Source organism: Peromyscus leucopus, chromosome 8b, assembly GCF_004664715.2.
Source record: "Peromyscus leucopus breed LL Stock chromosome 8b, UCI_PerLeu_2.1, whole genome shotgun sequence".
NCBI classification, from domain to species: domain Eukaryota; kingdom Metazoa; phylum Chordata; class Mammalia; order Rodentia; family Cricetidae; genus Peromyscus; species Peromyscus leucopus.
Genome location: NC_051086.1, coordinates 86,055,747 through 86,073,248, shown reverse-complemented (window position 1 = coordinate 86,073,248; position 17,502 = coordinate 86,055,747). Strand labels below are relative to the sequence as shown.

At 52.1% G+C, this 17,502-nt stretch overlaps 1 protein-coding gene across 1 annotated transcript in view; it reads right to left on the bottom strand.

Annotated features, from left to right (window-relative positions):
* Scn4a (sodium voltage-gated channel alpha subunit 4) overlaps positions 1–3,815 on the bottom strand; it is a 28,145-nt gene extending 24,330 nt beyond the window's left edge. Inside the window, 6 exon segments of the mRNA XM_028865313.2 lie at positions 368–509; positions 730–793; positions 2,011–2,307; positions 2,713–2,804; positions 3,247–3,375; positions 3,704–3,815. Of these exon segments, the coding sequence (XP_028721146.2) occupies positions 368–509; positions 730–793; positions 2,011–2,307; positions 2,713–2,804; positions 3,247–3,375; positions 3,704–3,783 (804 nt within the window). The 5' untranslated portion in view covers positions 3,784–3,815.
* Between the last annotated feature and the right edge of the window lie 13,687 nt (positions 3,816–17,502).

The window sequence follows — 17,502 nt, the reverse complement described above, 5'->3', positions numbered from 1 at the left end:
TTAAAAAGGTATCTCCAATCTGTAGTTGGATGAATCTACACAGGTGGAGCCCACAGACATAGAGGGCCAACTACCACTGTGTGGGGGCAGAGTTGAGTTTCCCGGATGTCCTATTGGTTTCTCTGAGGCTTGGAGATTCCTGGGACCGCGTCTATAGTAGCCCCAGACCCTCAGCCCATAAATCAAAAATGGAAAAGGACCATGGTTTGGCTCTGGCCAGGTATTTCCTAAGAGCCCACAAGGGGACTGAAGGAGTCCCCTAGGGAGACGGTGCAGTGGGGCCCCGGCCATTGTGGGTGGGCTCTAAGGAGCAGTGGTCCGGAGGGTATGTCTGCGGGGCCGAAGGGCAGAGTGAGGGCAGCTGTACCAGCTGGAAGAGGTTCTCCCAGTAGTCCTGGGTTATGAGACGGAAGAGTGCCAGGAAGGCCCAGCTGAAGGTGTCGTAGCTGGTGTAGCCGTAGTTGGGGTTCCGCCCAGCCTTTATGCATTCGTAACCTTCGGGACAGTGCCTGGTAGTAAAAGGAGGGACTGGATTAGGGATGGAAGAGAGCTGAGGACAGATGGAGGACTCCGGGGAGTGGGGATCCCCAGTTCTCCATAATCTCCAAGCAGCAAAGCCTTCTCTCCTTGCCCACTGGTTTCCCCCACACTCCTATCCACTCCAGACCCCTGTCCCTAATGAATCCCCACCTCCCAGGATACCTGGGGTACTGTCGCCCCACAACTCACCCGGCGTCACTGCTGTTCCCGCAGAGCAGGGCGTCATTGGAGCCCTCCAAGAAGTAGAAGTTCCCTTTGGGAATGAGAGGCCACGAAGAAGACATGTTACCACACAGACGCACAGTAAACACACGCACACAGCGTACACCAGCGGACAGATCTGTGTGGCCCCTCCCATCCTTTACAAACAGTTCCAAATTCCAAGATTCCCCAGTGGGTAAACTGCAGGGCTCAGCTCTAAGCCATGCCAGCGTGGTGCCTACTGTGGTTATGAAGTCAGGATTTTCCAAGAGCCTAACACGGGGCAAAGGGCTGTGTCTGTGTGTGTGCATTAGGCTACCGCATGCTTACGTAACTGCAGGGACGGGGTTAGAATCTAGGGGCCACAGTGAAGGAAGAACAGCGCTTCAATAAGCAGACACTGTGAGTAATAGAGACTGTGAGGATGTGATGCGGGTTCATGTACCCATAAAGGACAGGCATGTGAACAGGACATGCTCATTGGCAGCCCTACCAGGAAGGGAGCACAGAGTGTGGGGGAGGGGAAGAGGATGCCCAGGCTACAGAAGGTTGATGGATTGTCTCTTTTTGTACAGTGAGAGCTGTGTGTGTGTGTGTGTGTGTGTGTGTATGCGTGCGTGCGCAACCTTTTTCTTTGCACCAACTGTATACTTTTTTTTCCAGGGAGTCTCTTATTGGGACCTGGGATTTGCCAGTGAGGCAGGATTAGCTCGCTGTCCCATGGGCCCCTGAGCTCTGCCTGTTTCCGCCTGTCCAGGGCTGGAATCACAGGCATGTGCCACTGTGCCTGGTTGTTTACATGGCTTCTGGGGATTGACCTTGAGTCCTCAATCTTGCATGGCAAGCACTTTATAGATTGAGCTATCTCCTCAGCCTCAACAGGTGCAGGAGTTTAAAAACAGTGTGTCATTAGCACATTAAGGGGAGTTTTGTCATACTTCATTTGACAGGAGAGGATTTTTGTTGTTGTTGTTGCTTTTGAGACAGGGTTCCTCTGTGTAACAGCCTTGGCTATCTTGGATCTCACTCTGTGAACCAGGCTTGGCCAGATCCACCTGCCTCTGCCTCCCCGTGCTGGGATTAAAGATGTGCGCCACCACATCTGGTGATAGGAGAAGGTTCTAAGGACCGTGACTGAGTGACTTGTTGGTGGCTACCCAAGCTGGTTAGTGATGGATTTAAGCTTATGTCCTCTGTAAAGAAGCAGCTGAGACAGTGGCTGCGGGAGCGGCCAGGGAGTCTCCTCGGCCCTCCTCCCTCCCTTCTCACCTTCGTCGTTGATGTAGGCATCCCAGTCGAAGGTGTAGTTGCTGGCCCAGCTCTCCTGGCTGCTCCAAGTGTCGTTGCCGTACCACGAGTCATTGCCGTACCACACGTCGTCACCATACCACGTGGTGTTGGTGTTGTTCATGGGCGGGGGCCAGCGCACGCACTTCTGCCGCAGGTTCCCCATGAAGAGCTGCAGCCCCACCAGGGCGAAGACGCTCAGGCAGAAGACGGTGAGGATCATCACGTCTGACAGCTTTTTCACGGACTGGATCAGGGCTCCTACAATGGTCTTCAGCCCTGGTCGCAGCGAGAGGGACGACATCAGCCGGGGAAGGGCGGGGTGGTAGAGGACTCCGCCCTGAGCCTCACTCTGAGCCTCAGTCAACTCCAAGACTGCTTTCATTCCTCACAATGTCTTCCCTGAAGCCTCCCTACAGCAGCCCTTTTCTGAACACCTCCTCCGTGTGGAGCTTGGCTTTGCCTGGAGACAAATGACCTCTAAGATTGCCTGATCCTCAGAACTACACAAAAGCACAGAGGAATTTTAATAAGTCTCACTGGGTTAGTGCTCCCAAAGTATGTTCTCGGAGCATTGTCTTAAGCCTGGCTTAGGTTTTCAGAATCTGAGTGTTCACTTCTAGGCCTGGGTATGGTAGAGAGAGCATGTTGGCCCAGGCGGAGGGACCCCACACCTCCCAATACCTGGGATAACCGTGATGGTTTTCAGGGCCCGCAGCACACGGAAGGTCCTCAGGGCTGAGATATTGCCCAGATCCACAAACTCGGTCACATACCTGAGTGGGAAGTTGAGGTGGGGGTGTATCAGAGCTGGGACAGAAATCAAGTGTCTCTGTGTCCAGAATGAGGACAGCCGGGGAATTCTTGTAATTGGTGTTATCACAAGGATAATTTGGAGGGCAGGCCAAATAACCCCCAAAGTGGCTGTTCTAGCCCAAGAGTTGGGAAGAACAGTGCTGAGCTTGCTGCTGGAGAATGGAGGAGAAGGACATCCCCACTCACCCACTGGCTGTGGGGCTGCGAATCAGGCTGCCTCCTAAGGTGTACATGGTATGAGGAGGGGACACTGACCTCTGAGCAGGGCCCTGGGAATGTCCTAGATCATGTGGCTCAGTCTGAACAAGTAATGGCCCCTGCCACCCCCCTCCCCCCCATCAACGCCCTCTTTGGAGCTTACCCTTCTGGCCGATCCCACCCTAGTCTCAGAGCCCCGCTCACGCCATGGTGATGACACTGAAATCCAGCCAGTTCCAGGGGTCCCGGAGGAATGTGAAGTCATCAATGCAGAAGCCTCGGGCCAACATCTTAATGAGAGACTCAAAGGTGTAGATCCCTGTGAAGGTGTACCTGACAAGAAGAAGGCCAGTCGGGGCCAGTGTGCCACCTGGATGATGATGATGATGATGATGATGATGTGTGTGTGTGTGTGTGTGTGTGTGTGTGTGTGTGTGTGTGTGCATGGCAGCTGTGGACCTTAGAAGAGGGACACCAAGATGGCATGTGGCTACCCAGGGCTGAGGACCTTGGTGAGGGTGCTAACATGGCCTCCCCTACCATGGCTTAGGGTGTTAACTCTCACAGGGACAGTGTGTCTCCCCTGAAAGACAAGAGCAGTGTCGCTCTGAGCACTCCGGGTACAGACCTGGGGTAGGAAATCTGGGGAGGGGGGACTTACTCCACGTCCTTGGACCAAGAAGGCGGGTTGCTCATGGTCATGAACACACAGTTGGTCAAGATGGTGATCATGATAAACATGCTGAATAGCGTGGGGATGGGTCAAGGAAAGAGAGGGAGCAGCTGGGAAGAGGAGGGCACAGGAAGGTCTCCTGCCCGCCCCTACCCTCCCCACCTCTCCCACGTGGGCAGGATATGCGTGGATGAGCACCTTGATAGCCACACGCCTGACAATGCTGAAAGGGCTCAGCATGTAGAGGGCAGGCGTGGCGGAGAAGCGGAAGATGGCCTTGCCTTTGTTGAGCACAATGAAGGTCTGAGAAAGGGAGAGAAACCATGAGCCCAAAGGACAGACAGACAGACAGGAGGCACAGAGAGAGGGTGTCCTCCCACACCCAGACCTTCTTGTCACTGTAGTAAGGGTCCAGGTCCTCCAGGGGGATGCCGATGACTTCGGGTGGCGGGTCCCCATAGATGAGGGGCAGGCTCTTGCCAGCTTCCAGGTCACTGCGTGGCTTCCGCTCAGGCTCCTCAATCTCCATTTGCTTATTCCGCTGCAGCCGGGCCTCCTCCTCCACTGCCCGCTGCTCTATGGCTGCCAGGGACTCTGGGGTGAAGGGGCGCAGGCAGTGGGGACCGATGGGTATCAGGGTAGGCAGAGATGAGCTGGCCATGCTTGCATCCTGGGCTCAGGGGCCAGAAGGATGGTAGGCAGCAAGGCAGCCACAGCCCGTAGTCCCGGGGTTCTGGGTGGTCACCAAAGTCCTGGGTCTACAGCGTACTCCTCACTTCCTGCCTGCCCAGGGGTTGGGCCAGGGAGGTTGGGTGTACAGGTCTTGTTGGGGCTGGGAGATGTGCCTGCAAGACCTGGGTGTGCTGCTGCACAGGCACTGGGCAGGAAGCATCCCCCACCCCAGGCCCCACAGTGCGCTCTTCTCTGCAAATAGGTTGCGCCACCTTCAGGACCAACAGAGAACGAACCAGATCCGCGTCAGCCTGGGGAACTTGCGGGCAATGCCCCAGTGTTCCTGAACTGTCTCCCGGGTTCAAACTCCAGGAACTGTATGGCTTCAGCCTATCGGGACACAGAGAGAAAACCTGTACTGGCTACATCCACGTGATCTCCAGATCAAGATGAGGGTCTGGTAGGATTATCCTAAAGCGCAGAAGGGCTGTGCTGGGTTAGTTATTGAAAATGGACTTAGGGGAATGGTTCCTTCAGCAAACAGAAAGAATACTGGCCCAGCCACCCACAACCACTGAAAGGTCAGTATGGAGCCGGAGAGATGGCCCAATAGTTAAGTGCATATAAGGACCTGAGTCTGGATACTCAAGAAAAAAAAAAAAAAAAAAAAAAGGATAGCCACATGAACAGTGCTGGGGCAGGAGCAGAGACAGGAGGATTGCTGGGTCTTGCTGGCCACTAGTCTAGCTCCAGGTTTAGGGAAAGTCCTCCTTCAAAGAAACGGACAGGGATAAAGCAAAGCAGGCAATGCTCTCCTCTGACCTCTGCAAGCACATGTACACACACACACACACACACACACACACACACACACACACAGATGATTATAAAGGTTATAGTAAATAGTTCTGCATTGTTTGAATCGTTAAATGGGCCTGTAACTACGATTGTTGACAGAGCATTTATTAAGGTGATGTTGGTATATTCGGCTATGAAAAAAGGGTGACTGGACCGGCAGCGTATTGTACACTAAATCCGGATACTAGTTCAGATTCACCTTCTGTGAAGTCAAACGGGGCACGATTAGTTTCTGCTAGGGTTGAAATGTGTCATATCATTCCTAGAGGTTAAGTTGGGATAATTAGTCAGAGGGTTTCTTGAGTTAAGATTAGGGGTAGAAGTGAGAATGATCCATTTAGTAGAAGGCTGATAATAGAATAATTGCTATGGTGACTTCATAGGAAATGGTTTGGGCTACTGCTCGTAAGGCTCGAATATAGAGTATTTTGAGTTGGAGGCCCATCCTGATCATAGGATAGACTAGATTGATAAGCTGGAAGTAGCTACGATGAATAGAATCCCTAGGTTTAGGTTAACTAGAACCTCTTCCCTAACACAGGGACTCTGGCAGACCCCAGAGCGACATCAAGTACAGCCCTCTCACAGAAGACCCAGGCCCAGAGGCTCTGCTTATTGTAGATACTTCTCAGGCTTGGTCAACAGACGCAGCAGATGATAGGGAAAGGCCAGAGCCATTGGGCAGAGGTGGCCACACCCCTTGCCCAGCTACCCAGCTGCTTCTTGCCAGGCTCCAGGGAGTCAAGTTTCTGGGAGATGACTCTGCTGGTTCCTGTTTCTCAGCTGGTCAGTGACCCTGTGGTGAGCAAGTACACACATACACACACTCAGGTCTGTGCTGAAACCCTTCACAGAGACACTCAGCCTGTCCCATGACTTACCCTGACCCTACATACATGCTTGCATCTTGTTATATGATAATGCTGGCCTGCCTGTCAGATGGACTTGGAGGGACCCACCCAGTCTTAAGTCATCTTGGCCACAATACCCCAATTCTGGTGCCACTCTGTCTGTTTCACAGGAGCACAGAGGGACCACAATAATCCAGTGTCACAGCCTGGCTCTGGACCAGCCCTCGAGGAACTGACCTCACCTGAATCACGGGAGCCCAGGGGCAGTCCAGTGTTTCTTCTCGGCTCACACCCCTGAGCATCCTGCCCTGCTCCCATGTCTTGAAAACGATGTGGCCCACCCCACTGGCCTACTTCTGGTCTCTGCTCTGAGAAGCATCCCCTTCTCTTCTCTCCCTGGGAACACACACACACACACACACACACACACACACACACACACTTCTCCCTTCAAAATCACCACCTCCCATCCCTCCCATCCTTTCGCCAACCCTGAAGCCACTTCATGTTTGGGAATTTTGCTGTGTGCGGGGAAATGGGCTGCATTCCCAGTACCCACACAGCGGCTCGCAGCTGCCTGTAAGTCCTGTTCCAGGGGATTGATGCTCCCTTCTGACCTCCACAGTGGCCAGCCACAAACGAACACACATGCAGGCAAAACATTCATACAACAAAAGTAAATAAAGATATAAATTTTGTTTAAAAAAAACACATGCAGGGCTGAGTGGTGGCACACGCTTTTAATCCCAGGACTCAGGAGGTGGAGGCAGGTGGATTGCTATGAGTTTGAGGCCAGCCTGGTCTACAGAACAAGTTCTAGAACAGCCAGGGCTACATAGAAAAACCCTGTCTCAAAAACCACCCAGCCCCCCAAAAGAAGCCGTGTGCCACCCCCTCTAGCTTCACTTTGGTTTTGTTGTGTTTGTTTGTTTGTTTGTTTGTTTGAGACAGAATCTATCTTTGGCCTGGAGATCAATGATCAGAATGTTAGCTGGTTGTGGAGACTTCTACTTCCTCAGAACTGGGATTATAAGTATATCCTGATGCACCCAGTTTTGTCTGGGTTTGTTTGGGTTTTTGGGTTTTTTTGTTTGTTTGTTTGTTTGTTTGTTTTGTTTTCAGTGGGAGCTGAGGCTTGAACTCAGATTCTCAAGTTTATGCAGCATAAACTTTCCTACACCCCGCCCCCATCCCTGCAGGATTTTCCATGAGGCCTGTTCTCCCTCTTCCAGAAAACAAATGCTTCACGTCATCTCCTGCCTCTTTAAATGTCCACGCTCTTCCCCTAACGTTCCCCCCTCGGATGGCCCTGCCTTTTTCCTAAATGACACCAGCACAGAGTCAAGCCTCCAGACATGCCCACTGCCTTCCCCTGTCTTCCTTCCCCTCCTATTAGAATAATAATAACCTGGCCAGGCATGGTGGTGCACACTTTTAGTCCAAGCACCTGAGAGGCAGAGGCAGCAGATCTCTGAGTTCCAGGCCAGTGAGGTCTACAGAGTGAGTTCTAGGACAGCCAGGACTACACAGAGAAACCCTGTCTCAAAAAACCAAACCAATCAAACAAGCAACAACAACAACAACAATAATAATAATCACCACCATACGCTGGGCCTTCCGCTTGTACTCAACACCTGGGCCCCTGTGCTTCCTCACAACATCTTCCTGCAGTTCTTTTCTGTCTACTGCTCATGGTTGTCTGTCTTCTTCTACATTAAAACTAACGACGGCCACCACACCTCACACCTCCGTCATCCGTCCCCCTGTCTTCCTGTCTTGGAAAGTGTCTACACCAGCTGTCTCTACTTCCTTACCTTTTGCTCCCTCCTCACCTCATTCCAACCTGGCTGCCATGCCCCGCTCAGCCGGAACTGCTTTTGTCAATCACTCACACTCTCCCTGCTGCCAAGTCCAGGACGCACGTTTCTCTCCTCGCCTCCCTTGACCTCTCAGGAGCAGTCAACCCAGTTGGCCACAGCCCCTCTCTGGAATATTCTATTCTTTCAGCCTCCACGGGATCACACAGGTGATTTCTCTTCCTCTCTTGCTCTTTCTTAACACCGTCTGTCGTACGGTCCTTTCTGCACTCAATCCTTCAAGTCGCATAGGGCTCAGCCTTCACATGTCTATGATGATAGAATGTGCCATAGGAATAAGATGACCTTTCCTCTCTGCTCTACACAGGCACAGCGACTGCCCTCTGGACAGCTCCACGGTGCTGAGAGGCCCCCCAACCGGAACAGAACTTTTGTGGAGTTTCCATGGTCCCATACACTCTTTCTCATGCCAGAAAATGCATCCTGAGTTCTCCTTTTCTCTCACTATGGGCAAAGCCCTGCTAACCCCTTTTTCACAATGCATGGAAACGCACCTTTTCCCAGCTTCTCGTGACTGTGCCACAGTCTTTTCCGGGGTAGCCTGTTTCCTGCTACCATTTTTTGCCACTTATCCTCCAAATCGGTCCCACGAGGCAGCCGCTGATCTTTCCTTCCTTCCTTCCTTCCTTCCTTCCTTCCTTCCTTTCTTTCTTTCTTTCTTTCTAAGATTTATTTATTTATTTATTATGTATACAGTGTTCTGTCTGCATGTGTCCCTGCAGGCCAGAAGAGGGCACCAGATCTCACTACAGATGGTTGTGAGCCACCATGTGTTGCTGGGAATTGAACTCAGGACCTCTGGAAGAGCAGTCGGTGCTCTTAACCTCTGAGTCATCTCTCCGGCCCCAACCATTGATATTTCAAAACAAAAGTTGGCTCCTGTTTCTGCTAAAACTCTCCAATAATCCCCCAGTGTGCTTAGAATACAACCTAAGCCTCCTGTGGTGGCCTCCCAGGTCCTGGCGCTCTAGCCCCTGCCTACTTGACCACTATTGTCTACTGCTCTTACCCTGGTCATTGGGTTCCAGTCCTATTGGCTTCTTTGACCACTGGTTTGTACCTGCCTTTGAGATTTTACCCAGCCCCCCCTCTCTCTCTGGAACCCCACAGCCCTCCCTTTCTGTCTTCTATTTCAAGAGAGTTCTTCTTCCTCTTTTTCCTACCAAACTCCCCTGTATTTTCCATGACATTATTTTTCATAAGTTGTAAATGCTTGCCTCATTTGTCTGTGTGTTCTCCACAGAATGGAAATGTCAACACGAGCAACTGTGTCTATCTAGGTCACCATGGCTAGTCCCAGCACTGGGCATGCAGTAGATATTTAAATAGTATTTGTTGCCAGGCATGGTGGCACATGCCTTTAATCCCACACTTGGGAGGTGACACAGTCAGATCTCTGTGAGTTTGAGGTCAGCCTAGTCTACATAGTGAGTTTCAGGCTAGCCAGGGCTACATAGTGAGACCCTGTCTCAAAACAAAAATACCAACAAAGGGCATATTGAATGAATGAATGAATGGATGGATGAATGAATGGGTGAGGCCTTGGTTACAGACCTTTTAGGGATCTCATAGGCTTTTCTATGCTTCATCCACTAACTCATCCATCCATCCATCCATCCATCCATCCATCCCTCTAGCCATCTGTTCACATCTCAAAAGCTGAGCTGGCCATGAGTAGGACTCAGGGATACACAGTTAGATGCTCGTGGTCGGGGGAAAGTGGAGCTGAGCACACGTGGTGTGACAAGATGATACAGAGCCTGTCCTCAAGAGGGGTGTCGATGGTGCTGGGGGAGGTTAGGTGGGTGAGCAGTTTCTTCCAAGTAAGAGGAAGAGATATGACGTTTTAAAACTGGCTCTCAATGGATGAGTAAGTTAGGAACACAGGAAGACAGAGGGGAGGGCATCCCAGGGACAGGGGCAGCCAGGGCAAAGGCAGTCACTGGGAACCCATAGGGATCACAAAAGCCACTTAGGGAATGGAGTGGGGAGACGTGGGATAGGGCGAAGGGTTGCTGCCAGGCATGAGGGGACTAGACTTTATCCTGCAGCCTCGCAGAGTCCCTCCCAGGGGTGGGAGGTCAGATAGAGTCGTTACCATCCAGTACTGCCCACTACCCTTCCCATGCGTCTAACACAGCTGGGAAAGCTGTGCTGTTTTTAGTGGCACCGGCAGCAAGATGAAGGACAGCTGCAATATACGGATGTTCCTGGCCGAGACAAGGCATCGCCAAGACTCCATGACACCAGTAGGCTGGTAGATCTCCATGTGGCACCTCGGGGGTACAATGAAGCGTGAACACGGTAAGATGACAGCGCCTTTCACCCAACTCTGTCCCAGTCTGGCCCCCGAGACAGGGCTTGGGTCTCAGGGCAACCCCTGGCCAGTGCATTTGACAATGTTTCAGAGAACCGAGAGAGCAGCTTTCATTCCCTTATTCCACCCCAGGGAACTAAGACTCGAGAGGAGCCACACTTCCCGGTCCTCAGATTCGTTCATTCGTTCACAGACTTTCTGAGTTTGTGGTCCATGCCTGGCTCTGATCTTGGTCTAGGGCAGAGCACAGAGGAGGTAAAGTCCCTGCCCTCACGGAGCTTGCATTCCAGAGGGAGGAGGCAGGAGGTAAATAAGGGAGCAAATAAGATAATTTTAGCGAGTGATAAATGAGAGGCCGAGCCAAGGCTAAAGCCAACTCCTGGGAGCCAGGGCTGGAGCCCATTTAGAAAGTGCAAAGTCCCATCCGAACTGCCTTCAAAAGGAAGTTTGGACGGAAGTGGTGGGTAAATCAGGCCTTCCTGGGGCCCTGGTGTTGGTGAGCCGACCAGGACAGAGGTGGGGGGCGGGGAGGGAGATCAGGAATGGTGAGCCAGGCTGAGGCCAGCTGTCTGCCGGCAGGGAGCGAGGGTGAGGAAGCTAGCCCCTCCTGGAGCAGGTCCGGCCCAGCATTGTCTCTCCCTGTGGGACGGCCAGATTGGAGCACCCAATTCCAGATATAGTCTGACCACAGAGGCCTTTTCTCTATGGTCCAGCCACTCAGGGTGTCCATTCATCGCAGATGGAGTCTGCCATCGCTTTGCATTTTTCCCTAAGAGCTGTGATCTAATTCCCTAGCCTGTAAATTATGTGACTGATTCTTCTCTTTTCAATCTGCATACACCTCAACAAAAATATTAGCCAATTAATACCAACAGTATATTAAAAAATTATGTACTGTAGGCCACATGGGATTTATCTCAAATATGCCAGGCAAGCTCAAAAGACTAATATAAACTTCATATCAATAGACTGAAGAAGAAAAATCACCAGATCATATCAATGAATGTAGATAATGGTTAAAAACAAAACAAAATAAGCCCTAATCCCCATTCATGATAAGACCTTCAGCAAACTAGAAAGGAGTTGATGAAGACAGGTTAGGAAGAACCCTACAGTTAACAGTGACTTCAGTGGTGAGGAACTAGATGACTCCAAAACTGACCGAGGCAAAGGGGCTCCTCACTGCTTTTCAACAGCACACTGCTGTTGCAAAGTTTTCCCTTTGCAACAGGAGAAGAAAGGGAAGGGAAAGACGTAACAATTGGGAAGGAAAAAATAAAACCATCCTTGTTGACAGACGACATGATTGTCTCTGTCCAAAGTCAGAATTGACCAAAAGACTCACGCCACTGGAAACAATCACAGACAAGCCGCTGTGCACAAGCTGAGGTACTTTGTGAAGATTTGCTCATCACCCCCCCAACTCTCCCTCCCCCCCCCCCCCCGCCCCCGCCACCTCCTTCTCTGCACCGGACATCTCCAGTCTTTTGTGAGGGAAGGTCTGCTGGGTGCTGGCAAAACAAAGCTCAGGATAGTCTCCTAAGCCCAGATGTTTTTGTACAGTTCCAGAACCTTCCCTTCTGGAAAAGCAATCCTTTTTTTTTGGGGGGGGGGGGTCTTCAAATATCCAGAAATTCATTCAGCTGCACCAGCCTAAAATCTCTCAAGTGGTCTCAGCTATGCCCCTGCTATTCTGTGATATAAAAGCTACTGTAAGAAACTGTCTTGGAAGGTTGCCCATAGGTGGGCATAACCTGCCCTGTATACCCCTCCCTGCATACCCTTCCCCTGTCCCTTTAGCGTACACCTCCATGGGTACAAAGTTGCCAGGCAGCTAACTGGATTTGTTAGGGTTCAGCTACCACTCCTCTTACCAACCACCATGCCCTTTATCTCTTGCAAGACTGCTCACCACTCACCATTGTCCAGCTGCTTTGTTTGCTTACGAACAAAATTACAGGACCAGCTAGACAGCTCGGTGATTAAAAGCACGTGTTAGCTACCCAAATCTGATGATCTGAGTTCCACCCCCAGAACCCATGGACAAGAAAGAGGTAAGGAGAGAACTGACTCTGGTCCCCACATGCATGGTGTAGTTACATGATACCCTGCCTGTACATGTCTCTCTCTCACACACAATAATGATAAATTTAGTAGCAAGGCGTGGTGGCACACACCTTCAATCCCAGCACTTGGGAAGCAGAGGCAAATGGATCACTTTGAGTTCGGAAGCCAGCCTGGTCTACATAGGGAGTTCTAGGACAGCCAGGACTACACAGTAAGACTCAGACTCAAGAAATAACATAAAATGAACAAAATTATCTAAAGCAGGCTGGGTGTGGCAGTTCACATCTGTAACCTCAGCAATTGGAAGGGTGAGGCGGAAGGATTGCCAATGAGTTTGAGACCACTCTGGACTACGCAGTGAATTCCAGGTTAACCTATGCTACGTAGTAAACCTCTGGCTCAGAAACAAGCCACAGACAGACAGGCAAGGCATTACCGAGAGCCATAGGTGCCAGTGGAGATCTGTTTTAAGGGTCCCCTGCCGGGGAGGCTCAGATACAAAACACCCTGGGAGACTCAAGCACACCAAACTTCCGTTCTGATCAAAGACAGCACTGAGCAGCAGGATGGACTGCTCCCCAAATTCCCGGTCCCCACTGTGGCCCAGCTCCACGAGTGAGGGGATGGGACGGGGTTAGCTGTGTTACTTTTCTGCTAGCACTTAGCCTGGAGAAGACAGAGAACAAGTGGCCCTGGCCTTGGCAGGCCAGAGCACAGAGGAAGTCATCGTAGGTGGCCACCCCCCCACCCCCCCACCACACCCCCCCATCCCCGGCCTAACACTGTAAGGAAAACTCTACAGGTTGCAAGGGGCCTTGGAGGGTGGCCTAGAGCTGGAAGACTAGAGAGGAAACCCCTGGGCACTGAGTGGCACCCAGAATTCAGGAAACCCACTGGGCTCATAGAGGAGGCTCATGAAGGGGTACAGAGGATTAGAGTCCCAATTCAACCAGCCTGCTCACGATCTAACCAGGGGACACAAATGACAGGGATGGACACATTATTTCCCACTGACTGTGTGCCAAGGGTGGCTGTCTGTCCACATCTGAAGCCTCGTCTACAATCAGTCCTGTAGCCTGCCAGGCTCTAAAGAACTTCCAAAAATGTGGGGTCATTCACCCCCAATCTTAGGCCTCTCAGCTTGAACCCTTTGTCTACCCGAGTGCTTCCTGTTGACTCAAAGCCAGTGAAATAAGAACCACAAACGGGCTGGGTTCAGCTTTTGCCCCAGACCCCCCCCCCCCCCCCCCCCAATCTCCTCACAGCTCTTTTATCCCTAGGAGAACGGCCCCAGGGAAGTTTTCCTTCCCAGCCCTAAACCCTTAAGACAGAAAATGTAGATCAGGCATCCTCCAACATGAGAAAAACGCCCCAGGGGTTGGAGGATTGGTTCTTCTGGCCCTAAATCTTGGGGCAGTCATCTGACTTGCAATGTGTAATAGTCCTGGGCTAGGCTAGCACTCCCTACCCAATCGATAGGTAATAATCAGTTACCATGCATCATTCGGGGCATGCTGGGAATTGAACCCACAGCTTTACGCATGCCAGGCAAGGTATGCTACCAGTAGAGCTACACCCCCAGCCCTGAGCTACAGACCCTTCCTTCCCTCTCTTCCTCCCTCCCTCCGTCCTTCCATTTTCCCTTCTCCTCCATCCCCCTCCCCGCCTCACCTCCCCCATTCCTTTCTTTTTCCTTGTTTTTGAGGCAGAGTCTCACGTATTCTAGGCTGGTCTTGATCTTGCTATGTAGCCGAGGATGACCCAGAACTTCTGATCTTCTTGCTTCCACCTCAGAAATACTAGGATTACAGACTGGCACTCTGCCTGGTGTGCATGCTGCTGGGGCTGAACCTGGGACCCAGTGCATGCTAAGAGGTGCATAGCACCAACCGAGTCGTCACGTTCCCGGGCCCCAGATTCTCTGGTGAAAATGCAGCAGCGTGCCAGCCCCTGTCTCACGTGCTTCCGTCTGATTGTCCCAGCTAAGGATCTGAACAGAGCTTTCTTCCATGCCAACCCCGTGTGCCCGCCACTACAAACATGGCCTCCCTCCAGCCCTTTGGGGCACTGGCCTGGGCACAGTTGACCTACAGCACAAGTGGTCCCTACACTGGCCTGGCCTCCTTGAAAAGTGTGGCTGCAGTAGACCCCTGGCAGGCCTAGAAGGAGAGCTTGCTTCTCGGGGCTTTGTGTTTGGGACTCAGGGCCTGGGAACATGGTCAACAGTCTGGCAAAGAACTTCTTGGATACTTCTTTTCTTTCTCTCTCTTCCTTCCTTCCTTCCTTCCTTCCTTCCTTCCTTCCTTCCTTCCTTCCTTCCTTCCTTCCTTCCTTCCTTCTCTTTCTTTCTTTCTTTCTTTCTTTCTTTCTTTCTTTCTTTCTTTCAAGACAGGGTCTCTATATGTGGCTTGGACTTACTTTTACTATAGGTTGTACCACTATCCCTAACTGAAGTTTATTTTTACTGGAACCAGTGAACTACCACACATACACAACTCCATCCACTGTGGCCCATTTGTATGATCCATTCTCCATTCTCTGTCTCTTTGTCTCTCTCATCAACTCCATGACTCATTTCCCAGATCCCACTATGGCCTATTTACACACACACACACACACACACACACACACACACACACACACACACACACACGAGCGCTCCCTCAACTCTGACTCATTTCCCAGCTGCTCAAAGGGGTGGGGAGACTGATTCGTTCTATCCAAGCCTGGGGCTTCCTGCCTTCTGTTGGCTCAAATCGCTCTACGGAACAATACCTAGTATACAATGGTGCCCTCTCCAAAGTGCCGTTTACACACACTGTAGTCATGTGTGAGCCACCCACCTGCTCTGAACATGTCTGGGGTGGGGGCCTGCCTCCACCACCATGGCTCCTCCTCCTGGGTAATTCCTTTCAGGAACTCCCTGCCTCTGTTGCTCTGCCTTCAGCCTCTCTATACTGCACCACGCTCCTCCGACCCTCCAGAGAATTCCAGGATCAACCTAGCTCTCTATCTGCTGTCAGCCCCTCTCACACGGGGAGGGGGAGCTGACAGGCCTCCTTGCAGAGGCCCTGGGAGCAGGGACTGTGGCCGCCAGCCATCAGGCAACACCTGAGATGTCAAGGATGGCTGACAGACTCTGCTCTGGCGGCCGCCACCTGTCCTCAGGCGGCCTGTGCTGCCTCTTCCTGCTCTTGGGGACTTCCCTTAGAAGTTGTGTCAGGAAAGCCTTCCTCCTTCTCCTCTTTGAGGTCCTTTTTCCAAAGTCAGACCGACTGAAATCTGCCAACTTCAACAAGAACACGAGTCAACAGCAGACCTTGCTACAGAGGACTCTGCCGGGACGGCCTTGGCCTTGTTTACTTCCAAGCCCCCATAGCAACCTAGCTGGAGCTCTCCACAGTCCATGCTATAGAGGCCCTCACTTCCAGGGAGATCAGATAAGAAGAGAAAGATCCCTGACTTCCCCCACCCTTGGTGTGTGTGTGTGTGTGTGTGTGTGTGTGTGTGTGTGTGGTGTGCATACATGTGCGTATATGTGGGTTGAGGCTAGAGGTCACTATTCAGTGTCCTGTTTTTGGGTCTGGTGCTCACTGATTCAGCTGGATTAGCTGACCAGCAAGCCTCAGAGATGTTCTTGTCTCTACCTCCTAGTGCTGGGAACGGGCACAGCTGGCTGGGGACCCGAACCCAGGTCCTCACGCTTGCGGAACAAGCACTTTATGGAGCGAGCCATCGCCTCGGGCTCCAAATCTTGGTTTTTGAAGGGTTCCCAGAAGCTGTGGCCTCTTCCTTCTCTCACTCCTGTGGTGAGGTGTTTTATTGTGTTTTAATGAGCTCTTCTATACAGCTACTGCAGTGGAGCTATTGCTCTGGGCACTCCAGTGCCCGTGAACTTGCTGCCATCCTCTCTGTGATTTTGTTGTTATCACTTTGCTGATAGATGAGGCCTGGAAAGGGTAAGTGGCCTACCAGGTGCTCATTATGCAGTTAGTAACTGGGATTGACAGCTGGGCCCTCAGCTTGTCCTAACCACCAGGCTAACCTGCCACCGACAGGCTATAAGTACCCACCAGGGGCTCCTGAGCGGAGTCCAGTGACTATTGGATTTTACCCTTCCCTCCTAGGCCAGGACTCCAGGCAGGGGGCCCCGAGACAGGGACATTGCCTCATCTGCCTCCCCCTTGCCCACTCTACAGCCTTTAGGACTCCTGGGGCCCCTCACTCCTCTGCCACCCTCCCCACCCTCAACCCAGGGTGTTGACTGAAAACAGCAGGGAATAAAAATAGCCAATGCTGATGCTGCAGAACGGGATGCACATACAGAGGCCAGGAGCGGGGGATAAAGGTGAAAGAAACCCGGGTCCCCAGCTCCTGCCGATGGAACCACAGTGAGACCTGCCCTGGCCCTGCCTCAGTGGGACTGGCGACCCCTGAAAGAGCCACCAGACTGACCCAGAGCCCCAGAACCTGCCTCAACAACTCATAGTCTGCACGGTCCCAGGAAAGCTCTGTCCCGACTCAGTCCCACCCGAGTCCTCCCCAGAGAGCAGGGGCCTTGACCACTGTGGCTTGAGCCCTGGCCGCTCCCTTGCGGTGTGACCCCCTCAGTGCCCAAGTATTGGTGGAAAGGTGTTGAAGATGCCGACTGCATGGCCCGTGAAGTGTAGCTGTCACCCACAATCTGCCTCTGTGCCCCCCATGTCTCCTCCCTGCTCTCCAGACTTCATGGGGCAGCTGCTTCCCTGCTCTGGGACCTCTGGTCCCCTCTCTCTTCTCCATTCTGCCTCTTCCTGCCTTCAGCTGTGCTATCCGCTCACTTCCTTCCACCCATGGTTCCTTGCTGTTCTGATGGCCAGAACTGCCAGGCCTCCAAGGCAGAGGGCCCTTGTCAGGACGCTCACATCTCACCAGGAGATCCGGTGCCCGCTCTGTCTGAGTCAGGTCCTGGTCTGGGGTGGACAGACGCTCTTGAGAAGTTACTGGAGCAGGCTTCTCATCTGCCTATCTTTGAGCAGGGGAGGTGACCCCCAGTCCTGAATTCTGAAGCATACATATTTCCAAACCGGAAATGACAAGCAGGGCCAAGCTGGGCCTCCAAAGGTTCTTCATCCACCTTCTCCTATCACCCTAAATCTCTACATA